The sequence below is a fragment of the Pterocles gutturalis genome, unplaced genomic scaffold (genome assembly GCF_000699245.1).
Source record: "Pterocles gutturalis isolate BGI_N339 unplaced genomic scaffold, ASM69924v1 scaffold31826, whole genome shotgun sequence".
In the NCBI taxonomy this organism is placed as follows: Eukaryota; Metazoa; Chordata; class Aves; order Pterocliformes; family Pteroclidae; genus Pterocles; species Pterocles gutturalis.
This window is the reverse complement of record NW_010104021.1, coordinates 1-17415: the sequence shown is the minus strand read 5'-3', so window position 1 is coordinate 17415 and position 17415 is coordinate 1. Positions and strand designations below refer to the sequence as shown.

The 17415-nt window shown below is 38.0% G+C and overlaps 1 protein-coding gene across 1 annotated transcript; it reads right to left on the bottom strand.

The window, feature by feature from the left end:
* Positions 1-200: 200 nt before the first annotated feature.
* Positions 201-16957, bottom strand: EIF2AK2 (eukaryotic translation initiation factor 2-alpha kinase 2). The gene is made up of 15 exons (XM_010086924.1): positions 16854-16957; positions 14614-14728; positions 13286-13452; positions 12465-12591; positions 11190-11266; positions 10169-10265; positions 9697-9731; positions 9406-9540; positions 8840-8959; positions 7533-7634; positions 5696-5885; positions 3699-3824; positions 3044-3139; positions 401-463; positions 201-320 (listed from the first exon to the last, which is right to left on the bottom strand). Exons 1-15 carry the CDS (start codon positions 16955-16957, stop codon positions 201-203), a joined length of 1674 nt encoding a protein of 557 aa, XP_010085226.1.
* Between the last annotated feature and the right edge of the window lie 458 nt (positions 16958-17415).

Here is a 17415-nt window from a genome sequence, read left to right as displayed (position 1 = left end):
GCAGAAGTATGCTGATGGGCGTGAATGGTGATGTGACTCTTTTGGCTAACAAACTCCTGAATGGCAGGAAGACAAAACACCAAGGAGAAGACATATCCAAAGTCTTGCTGTTTCTTCTGACATTTACTGTTATTTCTTCAGTTTCAATAGACATCAAACTCTGGATTTAAACACAGTCTGAAAGCCTTTTAAAGGGGCATTTAATAACTACAAGCTTTATGTGTGTTGCCTCTATCAACAGACTTCAAAAAGTTAAGTATTTCAGATGCAGAGTATCTTACTGAAGGGTCTCTTGAAAGCATCTTTTTGATTATGGGCTCCTGCAAAAAGAAATTGATTGTCAATAAATTATTTTTATGAGTAAATAAACTAACTGAAATAATGTTTTAAAATCCCATACTTCCGTTGGAAATTCATTGGTGAAGCTCTTTGGAAGTTTACCTTCTCTAACATCACTCCATACCTGAAATTCAGAAAAAGAACAGTTTCAGTATGTTTTCATTGATGATATTTTGCATCTCACTTTACAACCCGTATAAATTCCTGAAGTAGTTAAGAAAATACAAATATACAAAAAAAGGTAAGGCTTCAAAAAGAAAGTAACTATAAACAGTTTGAAAGTTTTTCCCATTTATTTGTACTTTGTTTTGGTTTTGTGGTGTTTTCATCACCTCTTGTCCTTTTAAGCTTAAAAGCTTCACACTCTACAATTATGTGTTTGTTTCAGCAAACCTCTCAGAACCATTATCCTTCTTTCCTTAATTTAAAAGTAGTGGATTTATATCCTCTTGTCACATTAAAAAAAATGCAAGACAACTCCATTTCCTACTTTGGATGTTACTATTTGCAAGCCAAGCAGGTGTGCTTCTTCCCGTTTACCTTGTTCAGTACCACACATTTATGTCACTGCAGAAAATGCTACATGGAGGTCAAAGCAACTAATGTAGAGAAATTCTAATTGTATGCTTTCAGAAACTGTTTCTGGGTAACAACTGTTTTTTTTCCACATGTTTGGTTTTGAACTTGGCTGGGAGATGAACACCAGAAAGCCACTCGCTCACCCTCCCCCTTCCTGGGAATCTAGGAGAGAATTAAAGGAGTAAAGGGAAAAGAGACTTGGGGGTTGAGATCAGAACAATTTAGTAACTAAACTACACTATAATTGAAAATAATAATAATAGTAATATATACAAATGAGTGATGATACAGTGCAGCTGCCCACCACCCAGTGACCAAGGCTCAGCCCATTCCTGGCTAACGATCCGGAAGCAGGGAGAGTCCCAAAACCACAAGGGACTTATCCCGGAAAGGAGATAAGAGACCAAGAGCTGACTGAGAGAGCGAGACAACCCTGAGACAGGGGTGACCCAGAGAGATTAAACGTCTGGACAGAGCCTCCTCTATATACCGGGCTTGACGCGCATGATATGGAATATGTGATTGCCCAGTTTGGGTCTCAGTCCTAAACCTAAGGTCAAATCCCGGGCTAGTAACTGGGGCTGTGCTCCCTCCCAGCTTCTGCACCTGCAGGCACTGGCGCAGCAGGGAAGCTGTCCGGACAGCAGCTCTAAACATCAGTATGTTATCAGCCTTCTTCTCAGCACAGCTCCAAAACACAGCCTCTCACTAGCTGCTGTGAAGAAAGTTGACCCTGTCCCGGCTGAAACCAGGACATGGGCAAACAGAGCCGTCCACATCATTCACTTTGCCATCAATTTGTATAACACGTGCCTGAAGAAGATGACAGTCATGTTCTTGCACACTTAGCTGTGCATCCTGCATCGTTAGCTACTGTTATTGATGCTACAGCCTGGCTTAGCAAGCCCTTACAACCAGTATCCAGTAAACCAACAGCTCCCATGAACTTCAAGCTTTTTCCCTACTCTTCAGTAATAGCTTTAGGCCTGTGACCCTACATGGTGGTGTTCATCAGCTAAACAGTTACTCAGCTCATAATCATCGACTTTGCTTTTGCATGATGTTCTTTCAGCAGGGCTTGCCAGCACCATACAGCAGAGTTTATCTTATCATGTGCCATTAAGTGAAATTATCTTTTAAGCAGATGGAACAGCTGAAGACCATCCTAGGACTTTGCATCTATGACTTGCCCACCTGCCTACAGACACAAGATTTTTATGTTTTAAGAAAACAAGATCAAATAATTGGTCTTGCCCTTTTGACTGTAAACACCATGGGACTGTGGACACATTTAAGCAGGCAGCTGTGAGCAGGATGTGTTAGAAAACACTACACAGAAGCTAAACATAGCAAAGCTGAACCTGCACATTGAGCAGACACGTTGGTATGGTTTTCTCACACTGGCAAAGGACCAAGCTAACAGTGTTCAAGAGCTTTTAGGGCCAACCGTGTACATATAGCTTACAGTTACCTTAAACAAAATACTCAGCAGCTGCATCACTGTCCTACAAATACACAGGGTTGAGCATACAAGCCATTACGCTAGTAATGTGCAAAGTACCAAGAAAAAGCAAAAGACACAAAAAAGATTATACCTTTTCAAAAAAAGCTTAAGTAACACTGGTTTTCTTTTTGAAGTACCATCTTTTTCAATTAAAGCTACATATTCCAAATCACTTTTGTTTTAATTCTGGAAAACTGCAAGTGTTTTGGCTTGACAGAAACTTTGTTCTTACTCCACTGTGCAGTGAAGATGAAAGCATGGCAGAGAAATCTCCCCGATTCATAGTTTTTATTTTCTAAAATTAGAAAAATATTCCCTTCAAATACTCCAACCAAACAAAAAGATTTATCAGAAACTTGAAATCTTTTTTGCTATGCATGATTCTTTAGCATGCTTAGGCTTTAATGTGTAGGCCAGTAGGACATAAGTGAAAGTAATATTTCTTTGCTTCAGTTATTACATTTGCAACCGAGGTGTGAAGACTTACAGAAATGAGTCAAGGGGAAAATGTAAATAGAGGCAGTACTCTAGATATACAGATTCCTTCTAGCATGCAATCAGCATGTGAAATCAGCAGCAAGGCAAAACCATGACAGTGAGACTTTTTTAAAGATTACATACCTTCATTTTCTCATGACGAGTGAATGCCGAAAGAATTTCAAACCAAATTAATCCAAGAGCATAAATATCTACTTCCTTTCCATAGTCATTCCTGACCTACAAAGATCAGAACAGGAACAATGTAGGTGTCAAATCCAATGGGACAGCACTTCTTAAAGCAATATTTGAAGTCAGTAGAAATTCCCACCCCAAGGCTACAAGACTGGCCCTACTTGATGAGTTGTTACCCCTTCTGCTACAGACCTGTTACATAGTGACTCTTCTGTCACATTAAACACACTGAGATTAAGACTTCCACAGACCTGTACAGATAAGGCATGCCGATATCGCTCTGTCACAAATAATGAAACAAACAGAAGGACTCAAATGCTACAGTTAACAGAGGTCCTACATTCATCTTGAAATACATGGCTGGCAGCCTGGTTTTGCAAGAGCATTCCTTACAGCACACAGTGTCAGACCCTGTAGGTTAGCGCAGCGAAATAAAATCACACTTGCAGACAGCTTTTTCCAGAATAGAGTCATCCTCATGTACGGTCATACCAGGGAACTTTAGGCAACTTGGTTTAGGACCAAGATCAGGATTGAGAACATCCAATGCTGAGTTTATAATGCAAATCTAGTTACAGAGACACTAATATAGCAGGGTAATTACCTGTTCTGGTGCCATATATGATTTTGTTCCTCTGTTCTCAGTCAGAGTCTCATATGCCGCGGAAGTCACAAGACCGAAGTCACCTATTTTTACTTTATCTTCACGTGATATGAATATATTCTGAGGCTATATATATGTTAAAAAAAAAAATCACCACATGACCAACATTTATCATCAAGCATAATTAGCCACAGAAGTGCTCCCCGTAAAATTTGATAACTATTCATAGAAATCAGCATTAAGAAACCAATGGGGTAAGAAACAAAGTTCAATGAATTTTTAAAAACCACAAACTAAATTTGAAGTAGTACATGCCACAGTAACTGCAACTTTTTTTTTCCACTGGCAGAGTCATAACTGTGTCACACTGTAATGTTGTTCAGATACCTTGTGCATACAACATTTCATATCCAGAAGTGCTTTTTAGTCTTCAGTCTTTATCAGAAGAAACTACATTTCTGAATGTTATTAAAACAAAACCAAATAGCCTCATGCTACAAAGAAGCTAGAGTGGACTGTAAGGCCAGGAGAGACTTAATATTTAACAGGAGGAGATCTTTGTGTCAGGAACGCCCAATGCAGTTCTGTTCGAGTTTCACCATGTCCACACACATTTAATACAGTACCTATACCTGGCTACACTATTTGAAGACTCCGTTCATACCAGGCACAAACGGGATTCATCTCAGCTTGAACCTATCCTGCAGCTTTGATTCTGGGATATGGAGATCTCAGATGGCCAAGCATCTAAGTTGACAGCAGATCAAAGTGGGGAGAAAATTTCCTAAATTCAAATGCAGACACAGAAGTTATCAGCAGGACCTGGAAGCAGGTTACAGCCAGATGCCATGGGTAAGGGACCGGGGCAGCAGATTCATAGGAATAGGGAAAAGTAGGAGATTGAGCTGAGATTAAAATAAAGTAGAACTGAAGCAGCAAGAAAATACAAAGCAGAGTGGGGAGAGCGAAGATGGGTGATGAGAGAAGGCACTTATTAGACCTCTTTTCCCAGGCATCTGGGGAAGATAATGAGTGTATATTTGTGGTTCATTCCACTATTGTAGCAATAAGCCTGATAGGAAACCTCCAGAAGATATGAACGTGTCCATAAGAAAAGATTCTACGAGCGGGCAGTGAACATGATCTGGAACTACACTGTGAATGCAAAATACTTCAATCTCTGGCTCAAGAAGTCCATAAGCTTCAGGTTACTGGAAGTCTTGAAAGGAAAGGAATGTGCATCAAGGACAGCATCCCTGTATCATCTCTCAGCTGTAATACTCTCTAGGTGTTTGGAATTAGCCCCTATATGGGGAGAACAGTATCCTAGATCAACATTTAATGTGACCCACTACAGCCGCTTTTAGGAACACCACCACAGCAACGACTTTTTCACAAAGCGAGTGATTTAAAACTCTGTAAGCAACATTATAGCCGACATGTGAAGTCCTGAAGGCTTGCAACTTTTTCCTTTATAATATTTAGATTGAAATAAAATATTTTATGATTGTGCACTTGCAGAGACTGAAATTCTATCCAAAAAAGTAGCATTCAAATATTGGTATGCATATGTGATACCAGCGTATGTTGTTATCAGACACATCATGTATTGGAGCAGATAAACTATCCTTCTACAATACATCAAGAGCATATTTCCCAGACTCAACTTTTCACTTTATTTATTTTAATTATTTTATCAAGTAAAGTTAGTATTTCTTTTTCCAATAGGCAGTCTTGTGACCCAGTAACACATCATACACTGAAAACACCCGTTAACTGATGACTACTGATTTTTTGAACTACTGCATTCTGAGATCCTCCAGTTTATCTTCTGATTTTAGGATGAAGTTGCTGAGATAGAATTAATCACTAGCAATATCAGAAGAGGCACACTACAAGGGTACATAATAGACTAAACCAAGACTAGAACAATTTAACATTTTCTAAAATTCCAATAAGTACTATTTTAATTTTTTTTAATTACCTATCCTACATACCTTGAGGTCTCGATGAATTAACTCTTTAGAATGAATATATTCCATTCCTTTCAGTATTTGTAAAAATTTGTTTTGTGCCATCTTATGATCCTTTCGGTCTTGTCTGTTGTCAATCCAGTTTTCCAATGTTCCCCGTTCACATAATTCCATTTGGATGAAAAGATAGAGAACTTCTTTGTCTGCCTTTTGCCTGCAAAAGAAACTCATAAAAGAAATATATTCACCCACCTGACAGCCTCACACTTTCCAGAAGAGTTGCCTCACCATCAGCCTGTTGGATAGGCTGAGGCTGGGGATGGTGAGGGGAAGGACAATACGGAGAGGAGGCACTACTTTTTCGTAGTTGCCCTGTGTGATCTGAGTGCCCTCGAATAACGCTGCCTGAGGCACTGAAAGAACAAGCATCATGTGGCTCGGGACTCTCTGTAGCCTTCAGATCAGGATGCAAAGGAATTCCAGGCTGTGACATCAGCTTTGAGGAATTTTATTTCTCTCTTTTACCCAATAACTGTTCAATATAAAAATGCATAAGTGATATTGAGACTCCCACATATTAGTGGTTGGGTTTTGAGACAAGACTTTTTTTCTCCCCATTTTATTCCTCATTTACTGAGCATGCTGAACAGATACCATGCCAACCATAATTTTGAATCCATTAATATTTTATGGCTCTAGGTAAGTGTGGCAACGTATTTGAAGAGTATGAATTTACAGCTAGTGAAAAAACTTACTATAGAAGCTTTGAAAAGCTAATAACCTAACTTATGAGTAAAACTCTCACTGTCTTCCCAGAAGTCTTAGTGTTGAAAGAGCATTTTGTGTTTCTGTTCTCAACAAATGAAAACTGTTTCAGGCATCATGATTAAAATGCTAACTTAAGATAAACTATTAAATTCGTGAGAGCTACTGGCTAGCCACTACTTATTAAAAGAAAGAAACTTCTGATCAGGAATTTGGCAGCCAACTGCCAGACAATGTTTTAGCTTCTGTTCTAGCCCCAAATTTTGAGTTCTGCATTACACTTCTCCATAGATTCAGCAAGTTCTGTATACTAAGAGAGAGGAGAAAGAAAAAATTACATAATGTATCTTATTGTGCTGGTTTTGGCTGAGACAGAGTTAATTTTCTTCATGGTAGCTAGTATGGGGCTATGTTTTGGATTTGTGCTGGAAACAGTGTTGATAACACAGGGATGTATTTGTTACTGCTGAGCAGTGCTCACACAGAGCCAAGGCCTTTTCTGCTTCTTACCCCACCCCACCAGCGAGTAGGCTGGGCGTGCACAAGAAGCTGGGAGGGGACACAGCTGGGACAGCTGACCAAAGGGATATCCCCTACCATGTGGCACCATGCTCAGCATATGAAGCTGGGGGAAGAAGAAGAAAGTGGGAGACGTTCACGTGATGGAGGACTGCTTTCCTGGAGATGGCTAAACACCTGCCTGCTGATGGGAAGTAGTGAATTAATTCCTTGTTTTGCCTTCCTTGTGTGCGCAGCTTTTGATTTACCTGTCAAACTGTCTTTACCTCAACCCATCAGTTCTCTCACTTTTACGCTTCTGATTCTCTCCTCCATCCCAGGGCGGAGGGAGGGCAAGCAGCTATGTGGTAAGTTGCTGTGCTGGGGTTAAACCACGACACTTATTCATCAAGGAAAAGAAGATATGAATATACATAATTATATATGACCTGCTGCTGAAAAGTACTGTGCCTTTTTCCTAATAGTAAGTATGTGCAAGCATTTATATTTGTATAATGATTTATAACCAGTCAGCCTTTCTTTTTACAACACAAAATTCACTATGGCAAACAAGGTTGTGAGTGCAAACTCAAGTTACCTTGAGCCTGGATAACGGTCGCACCCTTTCCAGCTGAAATAATACCGCACTATGTTTTCATGTTCAAGTCTTGCAAGTTCTGTAACTTCACGCTTCACATTCCTATTGGGGGTGAAGAGGAGGAGGAGGTGGGAAGAAAGAAAAAGAAAAAATAAATGGCATTTCCCTTGAGAAATTCAATATTAAGTTAAGCAAAAGATATCAAGTAGCAGTATACAGATAGCTCTACACTCATTTAGAAAAATAATATTCTCCTTCAAGTGCAAAAACGTTTAACCATATTAGAAATGAAAGCCCCCCTCAAAAAAAAAGGAAAAAAAGCAGATACTTGCAATGCGTAACTACATTAGGTAGCCAAACACAATGTAGCAAACACCCATGTTTTCTTTTCACCTCTATGAAGTCTGTTTACATGTACAGAAGTTAGCATAAATACTCATGAAGAAATTACTAAATTTGGCCTATACTTCTTGTGGCAACATTGCCTAATGAAGTCAGTTCAAACCCATCAGCAGACCAGCAGTCTTTATGTGAAGAATCAGTAGAATGTTTTCAGTACAGTTCTCAGGATTGCAATAGAAATGAAAATAACACATATTTGTAAAGAACACAAGAATTTGAAGGGCAGTTACAACACAATGTAAGGGACAAGCATCTCCAACAACTTAAAACTTTTTGAATAGATTACCTGAAAGAACAAGTTTTTCAGCTGCTGATAAAATACTCCGCTAGATACTGGTTACAGAAAATTACTTTTAAAAAAAATTAAGATCATCATTCTCTGTTGAGGTTTATAAAGGACAAGTGGCGGTGTTAGAATAATGACTACATAGGTCTTACATAAGGCATTTTCCAATTACAAACCACAAAATGTGTGACTTTCATTTTTTTCTCTATTTTCCCTAACAATAGTTGTTATGTATTACTGATATGGAAATTTTCCATGTAACCTGTCAAAACTAACAGCACTGCTTTCAGTGTTTCATTAATCAGCATGTTTTCTTCAAACGCATTTTGCGACATTAATGACCAGAGCACTAGTGTGTTCAGGGAAAATAGAACTTAACAAATTACTTTTTTTATCAGCTGCATATGAAATTATTCAAGTGCATGCAAAAATTAACAAAGTTGCATGCCATTTTCAGCTTCACTTAGAAATAAAGAAAACAGTTTATCAGAAAGAATGGACAATTAATAATGAAAAGTCCTTAAATGCTCCTAGGATTATTAAAGAGACAAAAGAAAGTAGTGAAATCTTGATTAAGGTTTTCCTAAAATAAAACCAGAAGTGAATATGCAGTACATACTTTGTGAAGGGAACTCGTTTGATTGCATAGGTTCTCTCATCAATCTTTGCAGTTGCTTTGAAAACATTCCCAAAACCACCTTCACCAATAGGCTCTATATTTTTAAAACTCTCAAGAAATCTTAAAAAAAAAAAAAACATAACGGAAGTATACTTAACAATAAATTTGCAAGATATAAAAATGATCCTGACAGATCTAATACATCTGCTGAAATATCATTCTATAGGGATCACTCAAAACCTATGCAGGCCTAAATCATAGTCTTGAAGATTAAAAAAAAAAACAAAAACAAGAGAAACTGACCCTAGAAAGCACGTAGGGTAACTACCTTCACATCTTCACACAAATGATTTTTGGTTGTAAGCATTAAATATCATTGCATGTCAGTTGCTATACTATATTTGAAATTTCCAGAAAAAAGAATAATAGCTCAAATACCAGTTTTCTTGGAAAGTTAGTGCTACAGCAGTGTTTTCCCACATTCTATTATCAGTAAACAAACAAATCTAGACAACTACATAGTGTAATTGCTATGCAGATCTTGTTTAAAAGAAAATCCTTCTTACCTTTTATTCACAGTGTATGGATTTTCATTCTCCTCACTGGTATTTGTGTCCAAATTTGTCAAATCTTCATCTGAATCTGGCATATTTTTTTTCTCTTCCTTGCTTCTTGCATTAGCAAAATTAGCTGCCAATTTTCTTTAACAAGGATAAAAGCAAAACTTACAATGAGCCATGTGTGACAAGAAAAGGAATGTACCTCCCAGCAGTGGCATTTCTTTGCTAGATACAGAAACACTGAGGTGGTTTGCAATATAGTTTATGGGAGATAGCAACCTAGAAATAAACACGTACCTTTGGGGTTTCAGGGCAGAACTTTGTGCATGTCTCTACATGAAAAAGAGGAAAAAAAAAACCTGAGATATCCTGAATATTTTCACTATACTTATTTTAAAATGTGCCTGAGAATGTATCTAGGAATTGTCTATAAATGTGTTCATACCTTATATAAACAACGTAATGAGAATGAAGCCATATCTTAGCTTAAATTTTTCATATATCCTATGTATGACATCATCATTCTTCCCACAGGAAAATATGAGCTTAGGTTCATCCCCTTTCTCGGGAGTACTGCCCACTGGCCAAGAGTACATAAATTGGGTCTAGAGCATAGAAGTAAATGACTAATTAAGAAAGCACTGTATATTCTTAGGAAAAGTGCACGTGTTTTCTAGTGATTAGTGGATAAAAGAACAAACTGATGCTACACTCTGACAAGAAGCTTGCTCTAGTCGAGGTCTAAAACATCATTATTTTCGCACTATACCTGAGAAGGTGAAGGCTTTTCACATATTGCCATGTCTTTCACTTTTTCTACCAAGCCTCCAGCTGAGTCTTTAAAGAAAATACTGCTGTTATTGAAAAATAATAAGACTGGTTTTAGGTGAAGGTAACACAATCTTAAATACAATTATTGCCACAAGAAAAAAGAAGCATTAAAAATACACAGTTTTTAAAAGGAAAACCTGAAAAAGTAATAAAATCATGACTGATTTAAACTGCAAAACTTTCTGCTGGAAAGCTAATAAAACAATAACATTTTGTAATATACTCCTCTATTTCTATGATATTATATCATATGATATTTTGTATATATATGATATGATATATATCCTATTATATCCTCTAATTAAATTGGTTAAATAGGTTTATTTCAATGCAGTGCAGCCACCTCTAGCATTGTACATATCAGCTTGCTTCACAATCACAAAAAGAACATAAAAGAAGTGGTACTGGCACTACAGTCAAATTAACTGCTGGACACAAAAGACTTGACCAAGGGTTCCCAAACTACAAATGAAACCTTATGTATGGTCGTTTTCTTTTGCTAAGCAAATCTTCTCTTTGGTAAAAAAGAAGATTTATGGAGAGTAAAAAAAGAAAAAATAGAGAAGAAAACAGAATGTGGAGCACAGAAAAGTAGTGAAATTTAATTATACTGAGCTCACAAGAGTGTCACAATAGGAAAATAATGTTAAAAATGTCATGAAACAATGCTACTGAATGAGGACGATTACTCCGTTTACATCACACTAAAAATGCTTCTGAAAGAACTACTCATGATAAAATACAAATATATCAGAAAGCTCTCAAATTATTATAGGCTAACCTGTAAGAACTGAAATTGCACAATACAACAAATTTTGCTCTGAAGTCTAAGAAATCCAATATAAACAGCATTATACTGCAGTAAAGAAACTATGACAGATTTTCTTTATCACATGACCCTCTGGAATTAGTAAATCCATTTTGTTATCACATTAGCAGTGAACCCAACTTACATTGAGTCAGACTGAGTTGGCACTTCAGAGCAATGAACATGTTCCCTAGATGTAGAATTGGTGTTAGATTTTTCACTTCCCTCCTCGAAAAAGAAAAAACAAGAATGGTTATCAAGATCATTAATTAGGAACTAGAGGTTCTTCCCTCCCCCCCCCTTTTTTTCTCTATGTCATAAGAGCATAAATGTAACAGCAAAAACAATACCTACAATTGTTAAAGAGCATAACCTGAAAAAAAGTAAAAAACCTTAGAGTTTATGTTTCAGTGATAGCCAAAAAACAGAGTAGGAGGACAGGACTACTTTTTGCTAGTTACATTTTGTTTGTTACACAGACACTGCTGGGAATTAATAAAAATAAGAAGCCAAACCTAAACAGCCCACCCCCAATTTAGAATAATTGCTACAGAGGCTCTGCTTGAGGTAGTAAATTTCAGACTTTGATGAAAAATGCAAAGACCCATGAGCTCGCCACACAGGAAAATATTAAGGAAGGATCTGAGAGCTACAATAGGCCATTAATTACACTGTTAACTTGAAAACAACAATAAAAGAAACATTTAAAATTCACAGTAAACAGCCAAATAATGAAAAAAAGTATTTAAAGTAAAAAATATTTATTTCCTCCCTTGTACTGCCTTCCTTCCCTTTAAACTACATTTTGTTTAAGTTACTTCATATGTACTGTTTTGTGCATTTCAGAAGTGGGTTTGGATCACTATTAGAAATCTGAAAATTTTTTTGCACATATGGAAAAAAATTGCCAACATGAAGACAACAGTGCTGCTCTCCAGAGGATGGTGTTAGCAACTGCTTCACTAGACTGCCCTGGAATGCTACAGGAGGCAAGTCCTGTTGATTCTCACTCCTGCTTTTGCCTTTCTCACATTTCACAATAGATTTTTGATCCAACAGAACGGATTTAGGTTCATAGCCTGTCACCTCGACACCATTTCATACAGGAGACAACCTGTGTATTGGAATAGTCAGGATTCAGAAGTTTTTAACACATGTGCACCCTTGAATGACAACATATCAGACCACATCCTGAAATACACAGATATATCAACTGAGGTTTTTTTTAATCCAGCAACTGAATATAGAAACACAACACAAATTTTACTGACAGAATCCTATAGCCCAAGCAACCCACCAAAATATGGATTGTTTCCCTCTTAAGTGGAACCCATGGAATACGCTTTTAAATACAATGAGGAAATCTGTTCAAAGATTAAAGATACAAAAATTAAACTTATGTCTTAAGGCTAAATATAGCACATACTGTTATAGTGCCTTCCTTACATAGCTTCTCATATGCTTCTTTTGCAGCAGCTTGTTTTGCAGTAGCTTGAGAAGGTCCAGTGCCAATTCCATACACAAAACCACTAATTATACAGCTACAAGAAAACCTGCAAAATACCACAGGAAACAGAAGTCTTATATCCCATGAGACAAGTCTTAACTTAATGATTTGAACACTACAGTCAACTGACATTATAGAATGGAGATCTGAAATATACATCTTCAGGACAGCATTTCCAATATACATTTAATCTAATTAATAACGGTAGATAACTAATGTGACATGCCTTCAAGACAACCAAAGTTACAGGGGAAGAGAGGAGGAGTCTTCCAGCAGATATTGTCAAGAGAGTGAAACAGATGTTCTTTATCATCCCTCAGCTGTTATTACCTGAAACATTTCTACAACTCACTGACTGCAACACATACAGAAGGGAACACAAAAGGGGCTCTCCTTAGCACTTGGTGCCTAGGGCTCCAAAATATATATCAAGATGTCCACAAGGGTGCCAGAGCTACAGCTAAGACACCTGACAATCTGTCAACACTGATTACCATTTTCTCATCATGCCACCTCTTCTCACAGCTAAACAAACTCAGTCCTCTTAGCCTCTCCTCCTACGCCACATCCTCCAACTCCTTAACCACCCTGGTAGCCCTCTACTGGATTTTCTCCAGACTACCTCCGAATTTTTATTCTATTTCTAAAGATTCATCTAACACTACTGAGGGTAACTAATGGTAGTGCTAGTAAACACCAAGAAGTATTAAAAGCAAGTACGAAGACTCAGTCCATCTTACCTGGGAGCATGGGCTTCTCCAGTACATTTTGTGGAGTAATCAACTGTTTCACGTGTCTTTTGTGAATATGTATTTAGTCGGCCAATATAGTTGTTGTCTAGTGCAGGTGATAAGGTCGCTGGAGTTGGCATTGGTTCTGCAGCTTGCATGTTTGAAGGACTCTCTGTCTATAAAACAAACAAAGTAGGTAACTTAAAAACTTAAGCTTAGTAAATAGATTAAGATAAACAGTGCACAAGATCTAATATAGCTGCGAGGTTTGTCAGCATTTCAAAATATTTTTTAAAAATCACAAGTTTGTATTAACAGAGTCCCTTGTGGCAAAGGACAGCCATCCCAACCCAGAATTATTACATTTTTAATTTCTAAAGAAACATAAATCCAGTTCCAAGTACTGCAACCATGTCTTTAACAACCTATCACCATGTCTCCTCCCACCTCTTTTAAGAAAAGACAGGGAACAAGCTGCGAAATGTCTCATTACAAAAAATTACAGCCTGACAAGAGACAAGAAAAGAGATGGCAACAGGATGCTGCTGATGCTGCCATTAGCAAGGGCTGCAAATGCTCCTGTCCATGTACCAGAGGGTAAAGCAGGACTTTTCAGCTGCCTCATGATTAGGCCACACTAATAACACACTAGCAAACGTGCAGCAATTGTGTTAAAGTAATGGTGGTGACGCAGTAAAAAACATATGGAAACAGGTAAGGAAAGATTTCAGTCAAAAGATGCTAAGAAGCATTCAGAGTAAAAAAGAAAAATAAGAATGGCTGCCACAGAACACATAGCAGAAGACAGAAGAAAAAAATTCAAACTGAAACTAAATTAAGGAAGGATAAAAAGCATAGAATCAGCTATACTGTAAGGAATGTGATGACAGGGAAAAAGATGAATCAGATCAAGTGGAACTAAGCCATTTTATGAGCAGTGTGACAATAGACACACTGAACAATGCCCTGCAAATGTTTTGAAGACGTTGAATTACTGAACAGTTGTCAAGATGAAAAAGGAATACTGTCCACTCTGGATATACGAAGACAGCTTAACAAACACATTTCCTCATCCTCCTATAAGAGCAGAGGAGGAAGCACTCTTGATATTACATACCAACCTTGTAGCAGAACAATAAGGAAAATAGTTCAGGGGTAAGAAGTAGAAAAGCACTGAATAAGACAGAACAAGGACAACTTAAATAAATAATTAGAAACTCTTTCAGATTAAAGAAAACATTGATATTTATTGGCTACTTTTAAAGATTGATCTTCAACCTTTACTAGCAAAAAAAAAAAAAAAGAAAAAGAAAAATTAAATCCTACCATTTACTCACCTGTTTCTCAATAATTTCCCAGGTTTTTTTTGCTGCTACTGCTTTTGCGTCCTTCTTATTTTTACCAATGCCTGTACCATATTCTTTGCCGTTTATTTTAACCACAAATGTGAACCTGCAATGAAAGAAACTTTTGTAAAACATTGTTACATTTTGTCTCATATATACTTAATAACCCTCTCAGATTCAACTTTCTCTTTATTATGTACAAAGTACTATCAGTTCACTGCGGAGGTATTTCTAGTATTTGTGGTATAGTATATTTCTTCCTACGTGGGAAGGGTATTTCCCTTCTCTGTGGGATAATTTGTCTCAAAGAGTGGAGTGACTTCAGGAATTCACTTTTTTCATTATTCCAGCTTCACTCTCCACTTCCCTTTAATGAAATGTTTGGGTGGTAAACAATGCAGATGCAGAAGAGTGCTTGCAGTCGCCTTAACAAGAGAGCTTAAGGAGGTAAACAGTAGGACAAGGCACACTACAGTGTGCTGCAAACTCTACACATAGGAAACAACAACAAAAAAAACCAAAAAGGGCAGAAAGATCATTCTTTGGGAAAGGGTTTGTTAGTCAACCCATATCTAAGTGCTGAATACTACACATATTCAGCCATGACTTTACATTCAAAATTCACTATTTTTTTGAGGAAATCTGCAGTCTTGAGTCTCAATGACTCACAAGTTAATGATCTGAGGTGAAGATTATGTGAATGAGTGTTACCTGCGTTGGTCCCAAATGTACAGTCAGGAACCCCGAGTTAATAAGCACTGCACAGATTTGACAGGTTTAGGCAGGACTGGCCTGGTTGTCCACACACTGCGTTCTCAGCCCAAGGAAGCTCACAGCCACTCAGGACTCAGCCAGCCTGGGCTCTCTCAACCTTCTTACACTGTGTTCAGCACGGACCCTGCCAGACACTGCGGTGCAAGCAGCTACAGCACCAAAGCCCAGACAGGTTGGGAGGCAATGACAGAAGGTGTCTCTGCATCATGCCTCAGACAACTGCAGGAGGACTTACGAGATGGGACACAGCACAGAAGAGTTAAGTAGCCAGCTCAGGACCAGCAGTGGCCAATGCATCCCATTAGCAGCAGAGCACTGGCAAAGAGCAGCACAAGGGCACGGAAGGAGGTTTATAGCACTTGTTGCTGTAGTCAGACACTGTACATTGTACTCCTTGGAACAGCCCAAGTTATCCAGGATTTTCCTAGATACCACTGTCACTCGTCACATTACTTACAGATACAAGAGAATGGGTTGAATTATAGTTGTGAATGTAGCAGAGCACACAGAAAAAAAATGAAGAAGCACAGTAAGTGGGACAAATTTGAAATGTCTGTAAATCCGGTTAGTCCCATGCCATCACTTTTGAAGCATGGGGATGTAGCTGTGTCACCACAGCTGTGGCCATTGCTGCGATAAGGGTTACTTTTTTCAATTATATGAGCCACATGGGGAAAATATTCAGATAACTGATTAACCTTTGAGACTCCGCTAATACTTAATTTATTCCAGAACTATGGGCAGGTCTAAGAGTAAGTCAGCACAGACAGTGCTGGCTGGCAACATGGATGTTTAATTTAATAATTAAATATACTAATTATTAGCATAAGGCTTGTCTTCATGCAAACTAGGAAAAATAAAAAAGAAATCACACAAGGAAACATCTTAGATAATCAATAATCTCTGTCAAGGGAAAAAAATTAGCAAAACACATTTGTTTTAAAAAATAAAACACATTCCACCACCTATAAATGTCTCTACAAGTAAAAGCAAAAGTGATTAAGCAAAAAAACCTTCTCTTGTAACAGATGTTCAAAAATGAACTACATGTAAAACATATTGGTACCCTATCAATTAATATACACTCAACCTTTATGGTTAGAAATTAACAACGTAAAACACAAATAATTTCCATGCTTTGTAAAACTAAATAAATATCAAAGCACTACATCACAAACTGAAATACTTGCTGCAACCCACCCCACCTCCAGAGGGATTTCATGGCAGATGCCATTCCATTACTTTCCAAAAAAAGGCCACCAACTCTGAAATATGTTTTCACATCAAACTCTATCACATTGTATCCTCCCCACCCACCCACCACCCAGTTTATGGTTTCAACCATCTTTCTTGCCACATATACACTTTCAGCAAATTAACTGTTATGATTGCAAGCTTTACCCAGTTCATTCATTGCAGAAAGTCCTGATGGTTATTGACATGCATAGTGAACTTACTCAGGATTACTACGTGGGACAGTCGACGTGAAGTCGGCATAAACCAGGTGGAATTTATTCTTTAGACAGTAGTTGTTGAGCTTCTCCATATACTCGCGTTCCATTCTGACTCAATCTCAAAAAGGTTCTGCAAAGCAACATTCAGAGATATGTCTGTGTCCCCACGTGGAGCGTAGAGAGAGCCCGTAATCCCGGCAGGCCACTTGCTGTGATATGAAAAGGAAATCTGGTGCCAATAAGGTAACGGTCCCAGAAAAATAATTCTAATTTATAATTCAAGTGGTTGAACTGGTTTTGAAGACCCATTGCTTGGAATAACAGGCTTGGAAAGCAGGGCAGAGAGTCTAGTGATTAGAGATGATTTAGTAGCAGATTTCCTGGCAGGAAAAGGCTGAATTATTCTGTGAAATGAATTCTGTGAAAAAAAGTCAGTAACGATTCTCCTGACAGAATTAGAACCGATTCCTTCAGAGGGGAAGCAAGAGGCATTGTCACATACCCCTTCACACCGCGACGGCAGGCAGCCTCCGTGACACGCACAGAACACGAACCCAGGTCCGGA

Bases quoted from the DNA above. Each gene is read 5' to 3' on its own strand.
- EIF2AK2 (XM_010086924.1), bottom strand. From the start codon at position 16,957: ATGGAACGCGAGTATATGGAGAAGCTCAACAACTACTGTCTAAAGAAT. The intron at 7,635-8,839 runs GTATGTACTGCA...CACCCCCAATAG, and splicing joins AAACGAGTTCCCTTCACAAA to GAATGTGAAGCGTGAAGTTA. The intron at 321-400 runs GTATGGGATTTT...TTCTTTTTGCAG, and splicing joins CCAATGAATTTCCAACGGAA to GAGCCCATAATCAAAAAGAT.